Source organism: Thermobia domestica, chromosome 8, assembly GCF_964235325.1.
Source record: "Thermobia domestica chromosome 8, izTheDome1.hap1.1, whole genome shotgun sequence".
Classification (NCBI taxonomy): Eukaryota; Metazoa; Arthropoda; class Insecta; order Zygentoma; family Lepismatidae; genus Thermobia; species Thermobia domestica.
In genome coordinates this window covers 30,816,381-30,834,704 of record NC_137461.1, presented here as the reverse complement: position 1 = coordinate 30,834,704, position 18,324 = coordinate 30,816,381, and the positions used below count along the sequence as shown (strand labels likewise).

At 35.7% G+C, this 18,324-nt stretch overlaps 1 protein-coding gene across 3 annotated transcripts in view; it reads left to right on the top strand.

Annotated features, from left to right (window-relative positions):
* The window catches only part of LOC145692823 (small G protein signaling modulator 1-like), a 564,802-nt gene that overhangs the window by 53,866 nt on the left and 492,612 nt on the right, over window positions 1-18,324 (top strand). For all 3 annotated transcript variants that reach the window (XM_081768318.1, XM_081768320.1, XM_081768317.1), the window contains exon 2: window positions 9,279-9,322. In XM_081768318.1, coding sequence (XP_081624444.1) covers window positions 9,279-9,322 — 44 coding nt within the window. The remainder of the gene's footprint in view (window positions 1-9,278; window positions 9,323-18,324) is intronic.

Genomic DNA, 18,324 nt, shown 5'->3' with positions numbered 1-18,324 from the left:
CTTTTGCTAAGTGCCCACTAAAAAGCACAAATGCATTCTATTGGAATCAGTGCAGAAGCACAGCAAGAGGGCCCGAGCGGCAACGAGGGGGTGCGTTCCTAGGGAACAGGCACGTCAGCGACGGGGACTATGCGCGTAAAGAAGAATAGTGGAAAAGCACACTTACGTTTACAATGCTTTCACTATCACTCAAAATGCGGCTTCACTCGAGCAGACGGTTCTACCAAATAGAAAATTTATAGGTAAAATATTATAAGAAACATTTTTCATGAAGGAATAAGAGTGTGAATATAAGTAATTACTGTCAGTGTACAGCATATTGAATTGAATTTTAAGTGATCAGTGAAAGTATTGTATATGTAAGTGTGCTTTTCCACTATTCTCGTTTAGACGTATATTCCCCGTCGCTGACGCGCCTGTTCCCTACGGAAGCATCCCGTCGCTGCCGCTCGGACCCTGTTGCTGTGCTCCTACCCTGACTCGGTTATATATTATTCCTGCTTTTTAGTGGGGAGTTGATATAAATTGGTTCATGTTTTATTCACTGAAATTGTTACGCTTTACGTCCACGCTGTATTTGTACTGAGGCCTGAAGTCAATCTGCAAGCACTAATGGAGCTTCTGATTTAGTTAATGCTCTGCTAAAAGAAATACATTGTTCTAACCTGATATAAAACTGTAAGAAATATGTCAAAATTTGGTAGAACCGTCTTCCCGAATAATGCCCAAAATTCATTTCAATTTGCTGTGTACTGACATTAATTACTTACATTCACACTTTCATTCCTTCACAAAAATATGTTTCACATCGTATGTTACCTATGAATTTCCTGTTAGGTAGAACCGACTGCTCGAGTGAACCCCTTTGGGAAATGACCCTCGGCAATTGTTGCAATGCCAATCGTATATGACTTCAGAGTTAGAAACAACGAGCCCTATGGAAGTTCTAACCCCTTCGCTCACTCAGTTATGTTTTGTTTAGCCTTTTGTAGCACTACTGTCTTAAATTTAGTGAAAAAATCCACAAAATCGATGAATATTTGGTAGACCCGTTTGCTAAAGTAGTGCCCCCCTTGTATATGTGCATAATCAGTGGGAGGATATTACTCCAGTTGAGAGCACTCTCAAACTGCAAGCATCGCCCTACACACCCTCACAAGACACTTGGCTACCGTAACTGTGCTACAGAATTCGGTGTGGAAATCATAATAATGTAACGGGTTTTTGACTGTTCGAATATTTTGTTCATTAATTGAGTAGACAGCTCCCTCGCATTTTAGATTACAGTACTTACTCCAGTGCCAGCATGTGATGATGGATACTTATCAATGTTGCCACTGAAGATCAAAAAAATATATTCCAGCTCAATTAAGTATCCTTACATGACTATATTATTATGATTTCCACTGCTAATCGTGAAACGATTCAAAGGAAACCAAATGTCTTATTAAGGGACCGTGGTTGGGGGCTGCGCATTAACAATGGAAGTCTCTTTGGGTCAAAAACCTGCTTTCAGTTAGAACACCAATTCCTCATCATTAAAAAGAAATGAAATTAAATATTTAGTTTCACGCCCCAGGAAAGCCACCGAGCCTAAGGAAGATGGTGATAATGAAATGTGAAAAATGGTGGTATGAAGAAAGTGGGCGAAAACGGGAGAATGTCGAGAAAATTCAGGATATGGTGTTTGTCCACCACAAAGCCCACTTGGCACGAGCTGGGATCGAACCAGGGATCCCAGGCACTAGAAATGAACGCTCTACCACAGGCACTGCAGCCCCATCAGTAAAAAAAAAAAAAACATACCTCATTGCTTCGGGGCTTACATATCTGCTGCCCCTCCCAGAGTAGGATATTTTTTTTATTTTTTAGCTAAAACCTACCCCAGAATTGGAGCTCTTGATTTTTTCAAGCTTGTATTATAAATGTAAGATATTTTTTTTTTTTTTTACACGTTGCAGAATTTAAATGAAGCAATACATAGCAAGAAATTACTTGTCTTGGTGTTTTTGGTCAAAAAATGTCCGCGTTCGAAAACGCAGGTAGTCATTTGTGTTCTTTGTGTTCAAGATGCAATATTTTACGCTCTCACTCCGTTCCCAAAACCGATCCCTGCTTCTTATGGGGCCGCGGTGGCTCAGTGGTAGAGCGTTCACCTCTGGTGCTTGGGGTGCCGGGTTCGATCCCAGCCCCGCCAAGTGAACTTTGTGGTGGACAAACACCGTGTGCGTGGGTTTTCTCGGGGTTCTCCCGTTTCCTCCCACTTTCTTTATTTCACCATTTCATCCATTACTCATCATCACCGTCTCCTTTAGCCTAATCGGCATATGCGTGGGACGTAAAACTCAAAGATTTTCCGATCCCTGATTCTTGTTAACGTGCAGACAATAATCCATAAAATCTATCTGTCCACAAGTTTGTCAGTATTTATTTTACGTATCTTTCCATTTAAGAAGTGACCATTCCTGCACCGAGGTTGAGACTATTTCAGACTCTTCTTCACACCGTCCTTTACGCTGAAAATATCCAGAACAGAAAGCATGTGAAATTTATGGCTGATATTTTCCTGCCAACTCATTTTCCTCTATAAGCTCTTAGTTTTTTTTTTTTTTAATACAAAATGCAGTAAAAACTCACTTTACTGTTTACATGAATTAAACTGCTTCATTTCATGTTAAATGTATCTAGTCGTTGTAATAAGCCTAGCTGTAAATACATGTTATTTGCCAAAATAAGCCTTGCATGTACTCCCACTTTCCAGAGCGTGTGGCCAATGCTCCTGCAAATGATGAATTGATCAATAGCAGACCACCTAGCACGGAATCTTTCTTAACTGAACTTGAAAGCCGTAACTCTGACCCCTTTCTGCTCGTCGAGCTGCTCTAGAAATATCACTGTGGAGGATGACATACATACCAAAGTTGCGACAGGTGAGTTTTTGACATGTTATTTTATAATACCCATGTAAGAAAATGCCGAGTAAGAAGAAAAGAAAGAAAGTAGTAATATTTTATTAGTACTTAACTAAAATAAAATAATTGTTGAACAAGGCAATACTTTTATGTAAACGAAATATTCAATTTAACGTTCCACGATCAGGCACTGAGGCTAAGGGAGTCGGTGATGATGAGAATGAATTAAATGGTGGAATGAAGAATGTGGGAAAAAACTGGAGAACTCCAAGAAAAGCCGCTTGTAGTGAGCTGGGATCGAACCAGGGGCCCCAGGCACCAGAGGTGAACGCTCTATCACCGAGCCACAGCTGCGCCAATTTTATTTAAATGTAACTGTTTCAGCAACTACCCTTGTCTTCTTCAGATATACACTATTTATTTATTATTTTAGATTTTTAAAGATTTCCTTGTTTATTAGTTTTTATTTTTTCAGCAATTATTTTATTTGACTTATTTATATATAAGCAAAGCTTTAATATGGAATGTATCACATGCTATAGTGTTCGCGCTTTTTTTTTTTGAATGGGTAAAAGTAGTTCTCCCGAAAATATTTTTCTCAACATAGGGGTAAAATATAATTTTCACCAAAGAGAAGTTTTATTTTTATTATTATTATAGTTATTAATAATAATAATAATAATAATAATAATAATAATAATAATAATAATAACTGCCGCAACTTCTAACCCTGCTCAGAACAAATAATGTGACGATTTTCACCCTACTGCTTGTGACAGAATTCTGGTTCTAGAAGTCTTATTTTTTAAAAATACTCCAGTAACAAGTGAGGGGGCGTTTGCTCACAATTTTTTATTTTTCGGAATACATAAGTTATACACCATTTTGTTTGTAATTTTCAGTTTATTTTTTGTCATATTTTGAAATGCTAATATATGTTTCGTCTTGCATCATAAATTTAACTTACCAAATCGTATCCAATCAGGATAAAATTTCTTATCACAGTAGAAGGATACCTTTTCTGGTTAGTTCCACCTGTGTACAGCTTGTCAGATTGCTGCATCCGATAGCGCAGTTCTGTCACGATATGTAAATGCGGAATTTTGACTTCATTTTGGGGGTTACATAGCAGTAGTGAAAGATAATACATGTAATTTCTATCGTTGTCTAAGTTGTGTTTGATAAATGAGTAGATATACTATTTTATTATTAGAAAGTTCTTTGTTTCATACCATAAAAACTATTCTTACTACATCAGTCTGCATCAGTTATGATCCCAGTCCCCGCAAAGTGAACTTTGTGGTGGACAAACACAGTGTGCGTGGGTTTACTCGAGGTTCTCCCACTTTCTTCATTCCACCGTTTCATTCAGTCTTCATCATCACCGTCTCCTTTAGCCTAGCCGACATAACTGTAGGACGTAAAACTCAAAGGTTTTTTTTTTTTTTTTGCATCAGTTGTAATATCGTATCAATATACTTGATCGTCACTTTTAGCTCACATCCTAAAGTTGGTCTTAGAGTGGCATTTTATATTATGAGAACATACGTAATATAGGCTTCTATGAGTGTTTCAGAATTATTTGTCATGTATCTGTATATATAAAGTTTTATATCCTCCAACTTGTTTGATCCTCCTGAACAATCAGAGTTAACAGCTGCAATAAAATCAAAAGTTAAGCTATTACAGAATAACTAAAATTAATGGTAGTTTAATTTCGCTGTATGGAAGGCCGCTAAAAGTGGATTTTTGAAAATAAGTGACTTCATGCAAGCGAGTGCAGTAACTAATCGTTTTATTGCGTATTGATTGTAGTTGCACATGACGTATTGTAATTATTTTTTTTTAAATTTTCTCCGCACCAGAAAAATTGCACTATGATTGTTCATGATTTTTTTTTTCTGTTTCAGTGTTCCTATTTGTCATCGTTGGGAGGAAAAGGGACCTTTCTCTGATGCTTGGTTTCCAAAGAGCTGGCGATGAAATTTAACTCCCGCGGAAAAAAGAGCAAAGTTCACGTTGTGCAAACTAGCCTTAAAGACACTTATCATTCGTGAGTAAAAATAAAGATCTTCAAATGAACAATTGCCACAAATCTTCAAAACGTTAGTAGAAAGATATTCACTTCCATCTGCCTTGTTGTTTGCGGATGAAAAGGATTCGGCATGCTTGAAACATGTTGACCTGTTCCTTCTCGCTTTGTTGGAAATCAAGGTAAAGGCATCTCTTTCGAAAACTAAAAGATGAAAGAAACTGCTACTGATATAATAGACGAAGAAGTGGGATACTTACCGCAGTCTCCATTTTTAACCTACTTAAGCACGTGAAGCTTTTTTGATATGATGCAGTATTTCTGTACTTACAATAACTATGAAAGGTGTTTTCCTTCATACGAAATCTATAGGAAAATTTAATTCTTTTTATTTTATATTATTAAAAGATCTCTGTAAGTTTTAGATTATAACCAACAGATATGCATTGTCTACATATTTCTTGTTTGTATTACAAATAATATAGACAATCAGTGTTTCTTGTTGCATTACAAACAGTATGAATATTATTTTATACAACAAAACGTGCACATTGTACATATAACTAATAAATGTAGAATTCAAATTAATGGTTATATGTTTTCGCTTTCATCCCTCAGAGATTAATTAATTTTAAGATGTACTTTCTTTTTCGATTTTCCACCTCCAAAATAAAGGTGTCTTAAATTAAAGTTATAAAAGTTTAGTCCTAAATTTTGCACTGTCAATAAAACCCATTGTTCTTGTGTGTGTGAGTGTGTGTTGGATGTGGGTGGTTGTGTTTGTGTGTATGTGTGCGCATACTAGCGTAATAATGGATAGCTATAAAATTTAAGGAAGCACGTGTTGTACCGTAATTTCATTAAGAAGAAGGTACTAGTAAATGCACATGAATAAATTCCAGTGACGAAATGAGTGGATTGTTCTTAGTACTAAGGGCCGCGGTGGCTCAGTGGTAGAGCGTTCACCTCTTTTGCTTGGGGTTCGATCCCAGCCCCCGCCAAGTGAACTTTGTAGTGGACAAACACCGTGTGCGTGGGTTTTCTCGGGGTTCTTCCGTTTCCTCCCACTTTCTTCATTCCACCATTTCATTCATTTCTCATTATTACCGTTTCCTTTAGCCTAACCGGTATAAGCGTGGGACGTAAAACTCAAAGATTTCATTTCATTTCATTTTCTTAGGACTGTAAGTACAATGTTCCTTTATTTTTCCATTTCATTCTTTGTTTTTACCATGTTTATTCGTCTTTTCTCATTCTTAAGTTATGTAGGGCTTTTTTTTCCGCCAAGGGTGAGTCTTACATTCGAGGGTTTTTTTTAATGTTTTTCAAGTCGATCCAATGCGTCTCGGTTTTCTTTTTAATGTATGGCTTTAAATTTATCCTTTCGTGGAGCAAGCGCTGCCGTTTCTTTCCTGTTGCATTAGATATATAATTATTCCTCGATAGCTATTGTATATTCGTTTCTTAATGTGTAGGTAAATATACCACACATTAAGAGGCGAATATGTACTATTAAATAGGCTAGTATCCAAATACTAAAAAAATAGAAATCAACAACACTAGAGGTGGTCAATTGGATATCGAAATCCCCAATCCATAGATAATACGAACCTTCGGAGAAGCGAAATTTCCAAAATCTTGGTACAGACCAATCAAATAGACCACAATACTTTGACGTTCCCCAATGTGTGCTTCCGAAAGAGGGTGGTGATGCATTTCGCTGTGGCAAGATCTAGGGTTCTTAGGGTCTATCCTGATCTGTTATTTATTACAATAACCCAGTGGTCTTGCTTATCTGGTATAGGAGCTTGTAAATTATTATGCAAATTACAACACAATGGTGAAAAATCAAGCAGCAGCCACGAAGCTAAATTTATTTTCATTATTGTTTTACTTATAATAAACGTTGTCCAGTTGTTATTCGTAGACTTTTTATTTAACCCAAGAAAAGTGTTGCGGCCAGAGATTAGTTCAGAACTGTCAAAAAAAAAAAAAAAAAAAAAAAAAAACGCAGTTAAGAAGAAAGAAAAAGTATGATATTTTCTTTTTTATCATTTTTTTCAAAAATGTGTTGTAAGCTGTGTGTTTTAGAGTAGATATTATTATTATTATTATTATTATTCAGTTCCATATGTCCAAATAATCATAAATTGATGTGTATCCAGTGTTGACATTAGGAATCTCAATCTATGTATAGTAGAACCTCGATTATCCGACACAGTTTCAGGGTTATTTGTTTCAACCACTATTCAACCGATCTATTTCAAAATTTACGGGGCCAAAACTAGGTAGCTCTAGTAGCCTAACCTCTAACTTTGGTGCAAAACGGTTGAATAGGGGCTGATAAATTGCCTCAAAAGTGTGGCGAATAATCGAGGTAGTACATGGGATTGAAATTCCTAATGTCAAAACTGCGGATACACATCAATTTCTAATGGTTTTGACATTTGGAACTGAACAATCCTGTCAGACTTCCATGACATTTGAGGCAGCGAGAAGCAAAGGAGTGTAAGTGACATTTTCAATAGAGTATGTATGTATCTAAAATAGATTCTGCACAGCAAAATATACAAACTGTATAATGAAGTTCGGCGTAGAGCATTCATGGGTAGACTTTCTATTGGACTGCGACGAGCTTCACCATCCAGTTTGTATATTTAGCTGTGCAGAATCCATTTTTGAGACATCCATACTTTATTGCAAATGTCACTTACACACCTTTGCTTCTCGCCGCCTCATTTCGAGAACGCCTCCCCCCCCTTCCAACTCACATGAAGGGTGTGAAAAAGACGTGATTTACACGTCATTTCTATGACGTGTAAAAGACGTCATAGAAATCACGTCATATTCTATCACGTGTAAAAGACGTCATAAAAATCACGTCATATTCCCGGACATTTCCACGTGGGAAAAGACGTGTAAATCACGTCATGTTCGGTGTATTTTACGGTGTTCTACACCAAAAAAACCACGTCTTTTCGACGTCGGTGTGCCGCTTGGGGCACACGATGTTTGTGCGCTAAGGTCACTTGGCACGAGCTGGGATCGATCCAAGAACCACATGCACTAGAAGTGAACGCTCTACCACTGAGCCACTATGGAATGCTCTTCTAAATAGGTGGTTTGGTCATCGTACAATATAATTTTTTAGGGTTACACAAGAAACGTTTTTCTCGAAAACTACGCATCAGGACTTACGCTTAGTCATATCATTTTGTTCGGCTCAGTAAGATCTATCGATTGGTATATACATCGTTTTCGGACATTTCCCCTTTCACGCTAATAATTTGTAGAATTTTCTGTATTAATTTGGTTTTTCAACTTTGACATTTTTGAACTATGCCGTTCCCATGCCGTGGCAGACAAGTCGCCTTGAAGAGAAACCAGCCCGGTCGTGGCTCACCAGCTGCGTTTCTTCGGCTTTCTTCGGAGCATACGAGGCGACACGAAGTTGACCAGAACCAAGGGAAACGGTGTACGCACTTCATGGCATGGTATGAGTGAGTGGTCGCGGCCGTGGCCCTTACTTGGAATGGCATGGGCATGGTACGGCTCAATATTCCAAAACTTGCCGGTTTGAATGTGGTGTAGCGTCCCTTTTAGCTAGTGTTGCCCGCGAAACAAAAATTCTCATCTCGTCTCGAAAATAAGACGAGAACTACATTTTGTAATTCAAGACGACACGAGTGGTATTTCCGCAACAATATTTATAGAAGTAATTCGTGAGTACTTCAGATTATATGCCCGTAGCCAAACTCCCTCCATAAAAATTGTTACGGAAGTACCGCAGAATTCTGAAACACGTATTTTTGGATAGCACCTATATTAGTTCCTAAGTGAAGTCTTGACCCGACTACGGTAGGTCCCATAGTTTTGGAGGTATGGACCTTTAAAGTTCATTTTTTCATCTTTTCGGCAGCCTATAACTCCGAAACGAAGCATTTGTGCACCCAGGTTGGTCTATACTTTTTGTCTTATCTTGGTGTCAGGAATCACCTCCTAAACGTTGTCGGTGTTGTTTTGAAACACCCTGTATATGTGTGTATCTGTCTATCTATCTATATAGATAGATAATACACTAAGACATGACGCTTTTATGTAACAACTTTTTGTGAGGTACTACATATATCTCAAGAAGTTTTAGAGAGTGTGTTTATATACCACACGCGACCTATTGTGCTTGAAATACATTTTTCAAAATAAGTATTCTGTATAACTCCGAATCATGATTCGTATACAGACTGCTATACATTTTGTACTTTTTTGACAAAGTCTAATTGTAAACCATAATTTAAACAAATCTAATTTTCATGCTTTCATTTTTTTACTTGCAGATCAGAACTTCAAGGAGAAACTCATCCGAAATGTGAAGAAGGAGGTAAGTAAAAATAGTTCAATTATATATTTAAAACAAAACAAAACAAAAAAATATTTTTGTTGATTGATTATGAATTGTGCTACTGGCTAATTAGTTTGTCTTCGCACTTTGGCAGCCTGAGATCCAGGTTCGATTACTGGCGTGAATACATGTGTTTGGGATTCCTCTCTAAAGGTTTACACTGAGATCTTTACTGCATTTTTATTTTTTCGTGAATAAATTAGTAATAATAATTTCAAAAATTTCAGAAATTTAGAAAGTAAAACATTATAACATTTGCAAATTACTATTATCCTCTTCCTATAGACCACAAATTTTGGGAGCGCATAATAGCAAAGCTATGATTGTTGGACGCTGAAATTTCTGCACAATATGTAAGGCTTTAAAATAAACGATTTCTTCCTTAATGTAGCATTCTAGAAGACTTCCTACGTTTATGCGTAACGTAATTTGGAAGTCTAGGATTAGAAAATATTCTAGGGAGTGTATCTTGGGAGCTGAAACTGTAATTTGTTTCAGAGTGTCTCGATACTGGAAAGGAACGTTAATTCCCAAAATATGTAATTAATTCGTCCCAGCATCCCGAGAAAATATGTTTGATGTCTTCCCTTATTCCTCTGTTCAGCTGTAAGTGGTATCTCACATTTCATTTCACAGCATGGAATGCAACTCACTTGCCATTTACAATGTATTGCATTTACACAGTACTTACACTGTACTAGGTAAAATGTCTGCTCATCACACGAAAAGCGGTGCCGTAAAAAATCTCTGTCGGGTCCCGGTCCACCAATGCATAATCTAGGGCCCTCAGTAACTGAGTTAGCACCTATGCAGGAGGGTATTCCGAGGGTCCTCAAACAATGAGTTTACCCTAATGAAAAAAAATGAAGATATTTCTGAAAGGAACTACATTAATGTTTGCCCCTACTTAATTTAGTAATTGTCAAACTAAACACAAGATTTTTAATTGGACAAGTGTGCAGCTGAGCAAGTGAAAGCGGAAAAACACAAGTGTTACTTTTTAATGTAGGGGTAGAGCCTAATTAAAAATTGATCTCCGAAAGATATATAAGAGGTGACCAACTCCCAAGTAGCTAGAAGAAGTGGAAATCTGATGAAGACACAGTTAGTGTGTTGAAACTGTTATGTGTTTGTGTTTTTTAAATACATATTTTTATCACATTGTCTTTCTCAGTGTGTTGTTGTGTTTAGTTAGGCAATAGTCTACAAAGCCTGATAGAATACTTAATTGAATGACAATAATAGTTCTTCTTTTAAACTCTGTGGGTCTCCAAAGCCGATTTCGCCTCTACTGGCGTAGAAATAGAGAGAAGTAAAGTATCCATAACAATTGATTCAGGTTACAGCACTCAATTCTTCACTGTCTAAGGAATAATTAACTTTAATTGTTCTCAAAGCAGATATTGTACTGTAAGTGCGACTGGAATTTTCGTGACCCTTATGGACTGAGCCCAAGGCATTGCCGCAGCTTCTCCTGCCTAATTACGACACTAACGGGGAGAATAAGTATCAAACATATTTGAGTCCCTCCTCCATTAGGATACGCATTTAAATAAAGGGGTAATGACACTTCGCCGAAAAAGCTTAAAAAGCTTTTACAGGCCAGCCATCTTCAGTGAGGTTTTTCTTGGTTTTCCGTATTCACATCAGGCAAATGCCGGGATTGTACCTAAGATACAGGTCCTAAGCCGCTTCCTTCCTTCCCCAATCCTTTCTTCCTTCCATTTCCTCGGACAGTGTGATCGCCGAAGGACGTCAATCCCTCATACGTAACAGGCTAACATGATCATATAGATACCGAAAACTCAGAAATATAATTTCTAATCCTAATTCCTAAAAGTGTAATGGTAAAAACACATAAAATACTCTATTAATGGCATAAATTTTGAATCCCTTTACCCTTTTCCTTAGGATACATCCTTTAGTCAAAGTAACAACGTGAAAAACTCATCTTGAGGTAGATTCTACGCTTTAAAATTCATTTGAACGGATGGGAAGCCTCAGTATGATGAAAAAATATAGAAATTTTTCCTTCTGCCTCTCCCTTTAAGAATTTTGGAAAACGTTGTGATATGCATCCGTTTACTTTTAATGATGAGTGTATATACTGTGTTTCATCCTCCTCTAACTTGATGGGCTCGTGAGATAGTCAATTTTTAGCATAAATTTTAACTCTACCGTACTTCCCGTACGACATGCATTTTGATTGAAGTTACATGATGAAGAAACTCAGTTTGATATTGGGGATAACTATATTTAAAAATTATTTTCAAACGGATGAGCCGTTTTCCCGTTATTCGATCCCATACAAGACCAGTTTTATTTTTATATAGTAGGTTATTTAAAATAATAATAATAATAATAATAATAATAATAATAATAATAATAATAATAATAATAATAATAATAGAAGCAATACATTTGTTATAAAGATATCCTTGTAACAGAAGAAAGAGGTCTTTGTAGAAGAGAAAAATGTTTTTCAGTGTCAAAGGATTTCTCTCCAAAGGGAGATATCTCTTGAGAATCTTTAGAGGTTGTTGACACGAACTGCTCAACACTTATTTTTTCAGTAGTTTGATCTCAAATGGAGCGAAAGAGGTTCTCAGATCACGCTGACAGTTTTAACATAACGATGCGATAAAGGAAGTGAAACAACAGGAAAAACAAGATTACTTACATATTCTGTCTGTTCGTTTTGTCACTTCAAAGTTGTTAGAGCGGCAATTCCAATAACGTTTGGTTTGGTATTTCTAAGTGTAAGATCAGCAATCAAAATGTAAAATAATAAGGTTTTTAAGGGTGAATTGTTACAATTTTCGCATTCAGTGTGGATTTAGGGGTGTCGATAACCGTCCCACAGACTCTGTTGTTGCGAGAAACTGGGTCTCAAATTATGAAATCATATTTCCATAGCACTTTGTTTTCTCTGATTTTGCCGCCACTGTGTGGGGAATAAGATACAAATCATAATGGAAGCATACTGTGGGTGTGTTTCTCTGTGAATATGTTAGTACGGTTTCGTATTACTTCTGTGACAAAAATTGGGCAAATTGGTGATGATAATGTTAGCAGCACTGGGGCAAAATCCCGGAGGGGATGAGGAGGACATGTCCCTTCCAATATTGGAACTAGGGGGACTGTCCCCCCAATAATCCCATTTGAAATGTGTTTTTTTTTGGGGGGGGGAAATGTGATGATTTGTGTCCGATTGCCACAAAGGAAAGTGAGATAAAATGGATGTTCCCCTCAAATCTGCCCGCCTCTCAATGTTGAAGACAACTCTACTCCCTGATCTTCCGCAGGATTGTTTTTCAACTTTACAATTATTTTGAGCATCGCTTAATAATAATAATAATAATAAAGGAAACGGTCTTACTTGCCTCTCTCCCCCAATGTTAAAGACAGATTTGCGCCGCTGGTTACCAGATAATCTTTCAAGAAGCCCCTTTAGATTTCAGAAAGAGCTGGAATGAAACCAACTAGACCCAAACTAAATGTAACGTTAAAATTTTATTACAATAATATTTGGTTAACACACACACACACTCATAGAGAAGTATTTCGTTCCCAGTGTTAAAATGTAGACCTATGTGTCATAGTGTGCGGACAAAATCTCGCAGAGGCAAAAGCACAGGTGGCAAAATCCTCGCTGCCCATAAACTCGTGAGGCCAAAATCTCGTCGTGGGGACAAAACCTCAGCTTCCAAAACCTCGCATGCCAGAATCTCGCGTGGCCAAACCTTCGCTACCCAAAATTTCGCTTGGCTAATATCTCGAGGGACGAAATCTCACCTGACTAAAATCTCAATAACAATTTATTCAATGAATTTTGTGAGGTCAAAATGAAATGAAAGTAAAAAAAAACGAAATCTTTAAGTTTTACGTCCCACGTTATGCTGGCTAGGCTAAAGGAGACGGTGATGATGAGAAATGAATGAAATGGTGGAATGAAGAAAGTGGGAGGAAACGGGAGAACCTTTAAAAAAGCCACGCACACGGTGTTTGCCCACCACAAAATGTGAAGTCAGAATAATAGTAATAATAATAATAGACTTAAGTAATAAGGGGCTCGGAAAGGCTTGCTTTAGATGCTAGAAGCCAAAAATAATAGCCAGATTCAAAATGAATGGATTATAATCCAGGCACGTATCCACGAGGGCCGGGTCCCCCTAAATTTTTAACCGAGGTTTTGTACCCGGATGTTCTATATGTAGTCTTGGTACTTGAAAGGGACACCATTAAATTCTAGTAAAGAAATTATTTATTCATTTCCGAAATTAAACTATGTGTCCGTATCTTCTGTCGTTTCCAAAGACATTTAAAGGAATGTTAAGTTCCAAACAAACTAATGAGTTCCTTTGTGGCTAAGTGGTTTGCGTATGCGTCTTTGCCGTGGGAGACATTTATTCGATTCCCAGCGGGAGCTCATGTGGTTTGGATCTCACGTTAAGTTGTCTCATATAACCTCGCTGCTGAAAGGGACGCTAAACTGATAATCAATCAATCAACAAAACAACTAAACAAATAAATACATAGTTTGGTTTGCACGTTAAGATGTATGAAAACCATACAACCCTAATGCTGAAAGCAGTATTAGACTCTCAATAGACAGCAGATGAAAAACAAAACAAAAAATTCTTTTATTTAATTTAGTGCAGAGAAAATAAACACTCTAAAACAAGTTGAGTTTATTAAGGTTGATGGGTAAATTAATAAAAAATTGATTATTAACAACAGGAAGTGCACTTCACTATGCAATCAATACATGACCTTCTTATCAATACGTTTGTGAAAAATATATATATATATATAAATATAGTATAGGTTTAATTGTGTTCTTTGTATTCTGTGAATATGAAAGTTAGTTTATAATTGATAGAATATAGATTTTGCCAGCAGCGAAACTATACGTATTTTTAAAATATATTTATCCATTGAATTGTATTAATATCTTTAAGTGCTATATTTAGCTGACTGCTGATCCTAGCACATAGATAAGATCCTTATTATTATTATTATTATTATTATTATTATTATTATTATTAGTAGTAGTAGTAGTAGTAGTAGTAGTAGTAGTAGTAGTAGTAGTAGTAGTAGTAGTAGTAATTTTAAATCTACAGATTGCCTGCGCAGTTTAACACTTGATTGCGCAGGTAGCTATATTTCCTAATGTGACTTTTTTTTTATTAGGATTAGCGTGATGTATACACTGAACGTTTGTTATTATTTCTTCTTCTTCTTCTTCTTATTATTATTATTTATTATTATTAGTAGTAGTAGTAGTAGAACAAGTAGTAGTAGTAGTAGTAGTAGAAGTAGTGCAAAGATAAAGCTTATTATAATTATTATTAGTAGTAGCAGTAGTAATTTTAACACTTGTAGTAGTAGTAGTAGTAGTAGTAGTAGTAGTAGAAGTAGTAGTAGTAGTAGAAGTAGCGCAAAGATAAAGCTTATTATAATTATTAGTAGTAGTAGCAGTAGTAATTTTAACACTTGTAGTAGTAGTAGTAGTAGTAGTAGTAGTAGTAGTAATAGTAGAAGTAGTAGTTAGTAGTAGAAGTAGCGCAAAGATAAAGCTTATTATTATTATTATTATTATTATTATTATTATTATTATTATTATTATTATTATTATTATTATTATTATTATTAGTAGTAGTAGTAGTAGTAGTAGTAGTAGTAGTGCTAGTAGTAATTTTAACACTTGTAGTAGTAGTAGTAGTAGTATATGACACGTCATTACGCTTTAGCGATCATATACAGAATGTATGCAATGAAGCAAGGAAAACATTTGGGTACCTGTTTAATCAATGGCGTGCTTTTTGTCAGTTATTATAGATGTTTGTACTCTTATATACTGTTGGTAAGATCAAAACTAGAATATACGGATCGGTGGTTTCGAACAGTCTAACAAATACTCTCGTGAACAGATTGAAATGATCCAAAGGTGTTTTTATTAGAATACTTGGTTCTAAGTTATTACTCTATTGCTCTAATACGTCTAAATACTGGAAAACATTTTAAACTGGGTCCATTGGCTGACAGGAGAAAATTGATTGACTCTGAATTTGTAGAAAAGATACTTACTTCACAACTGATGTAACTTAGACTATATTTTTTAAAAATGTGGATTTTAACCCTCGCACTACCTAGGTATTTTTGTAACGCGGAATACCAAGAGGCAGGGGGGGGGGGTGTCATTTTGTACCCAACTGTTAAGATTAAATATCTTACAAAAGAAACACATTTAAAACAGTGTGACCACCGCTAGTACTTTCGTACTAGATCAAGTACCTTTTATAATATTTTAGTGTTCTAGTACATTCACCAACAAATCTAGTACTTTTATCCTTTTCTTCTTTTCTCATAAATACGTTTGGGAGAGAATAAGGTATATCATGAAAATTTGGCAATGTACGAAAATTTCACTCTTCCTGGTAAATTTTCTGCCGGTTTTTTTAAACAGTGAAATTTACAAGAGTGGACTTGGACATAGGTGCCGTCCGATCGTCTCCTTCAACTAATAAATGACCAGAGTAAACAATATTATGTATTTGGTGATCTCTTAAAGAGCAGGCTAAGGACCTAAAACTCGATTTTTCTCAATAAACTCATTTTATGATATTTCTTGTTTTCTCCCACATCCCCTATATTTGTCATACTTGTGTTACTTTAATGGTTTAACAGTGAGTCCTAATACAGTTAAGCAGGATTTTTAGTTTGGGAGTGTAAAGTCAAAATTGGGAGGGTGTAAATGATTTGCACGATTTGTATGGAATTTTGACTGTAAAAAAATTTAAAGTTGGGGATTCTTTCAAGAATGTGGGATCTCCTCCCTATCCACGGGGGAGGGGAAGCTGCCGGAAACCTTCTAATAAGATATTAATATCGTAAAATGTCATAAATAGGGTGAAACGGAAGCAGATAAAATTTTAGTACTTTTTCCCCAGATCTAGTACATTTTTTCAGCATAGATTAGTACGAATTACTTTTGCTGGGTGGTCACACTGATTTAAAACACAAAAATGTACAATGACTGAAGTGAACAATAAAGAGAATGAGACTAAGAGCTATTTATTATGCTGCCATCTAGGAGTAACACTTCTAAATGTCAGTCACATCTCCTACTAACCGGGAAGGGGGGGGGGTACTTTGAGCCCACCAACTCAAAATAGCAAATTTATGAGGCATACTAACGTGAAACTCTCACAAAAAGATCTACAGTGACTGAAGTAAACAGTACACGAAATAAGACTAACCAGCAAATTCAGAAGAAGCGGCATACAACTATTTAGTATAGTGCCATCTAAGAGTGTCACTTCTAAATATCAGTCACATCTTCTACCAAAGGGGAGGGGGGCGGTGTTTTGTGCCCACTAACTTTAAAAAATAGATTTATTATCGATAGTGTCTGAAGAAGGATATGTTAGATATCCGAAACCGTTACAAATTATAATTTAAAATAAAGTGGGGTTTAAGCTTTGGTTAGTGTTTCTTTTGTTAAAATTGCAAATTTATGAAACACATTAACGCCCAGTTTGTGTCACCGTGAGTTATACTCTTTAGCTAAACATGATGAGCAATAATATATATATATATATATATATATATATATATATATATATATATATATATATATATATATATATATATATATATATATATATATATAGTACAATTTTAAAGAAACGACCAGAAGAGTAATTACAAAAAACACTGTGGTGGGCACAAAGTACCCTCGTTTGTCGTACGAGGGTTAAACTTCCAATATATGGTACAAGGGTTAATATTTTATTGCAATCAAATAACAGGAAACATATTTTAATCTCTAGAATTTAAACAAGTCAGTATATCTTAAAATGTGACTTTATTTCAGAATTTATAATATAACTTAGTAATTATTTTATCTTTTAATTTTTGACGTCTCAGTGTTCTAGGAATTGACTACACTCTCAGAGTTTACCTTTTTATTAATTCATGTTAAAAAGCTTATTATTATTATTATTATTATTATTATTATTATTATTATTATTATTATTATTATTATTATTATTATTATTATTATTATATTAGCATCCAATACTTGAGCCATGGATTCAGAATCATGCTTGTCGTAAGCAGTTAGTGCTAAATTATTTCTAATTTGATTTTGTGTTCGTATCACAATGACAATTGTTTATCGATGATAAAACTGTCACTTGACTGATCCGGTGATACTTTTATTCTTCTTTCTGCTGCGTAGAACACCTTAAACGTTCGCGATACAGAGTAGTTTTATGGGTTATATATCAAACAGTCGTAAATTGCTGTTGTGTACGCCGTAAATAAGTACTGTTTGTCAGTACAATGACTTTGTTTTGTTTGGCGCTGATGTGTTAATATGACAAATGCAAAAATGCCAGCTTGGAAGCCAGCATATGCATATACAGTCTCTAACACTTTAGTTCCCTCTCATCTGGACAGTTGAATGAACTACTGATACAAGCGCTTACTGCTTATGCAACCGTGTCCAACACCTGTAAACCGTAACGCGTATATTTCTCTCGTAGACATATCCTCCTGCTCTTAATTGACTGCCGAGAGTTAGGGATCTACTGACGTCATCAGGGGGATGGAAACGACACGAGAAAACGCAATCAGCTCTGTTAATGCGTCAATAGGCTGTCGGTCATGCGGGTTGTTTCAAGTGGATCTGTTAAACACATTTCTCGCAATGTCATGAAAAGGGAGAAAAAAAGTCCGAAAATTTACACGAACATGCTACGGTAAGATATTTTGTGATATACTGTATATTTCTTTATGAAGCGGATGGAATGTTAGTAAATAATAATAATAATAATAATAATAATAATAATAATAATAATAATAATAATAATAATAATAATAATAATAAAAATAATAATAATAATAATAATAATTTGAATTTATTGATAATAAAGACCTGAGATAAAGATCGTGAGAAGAATATTCGGACCCAA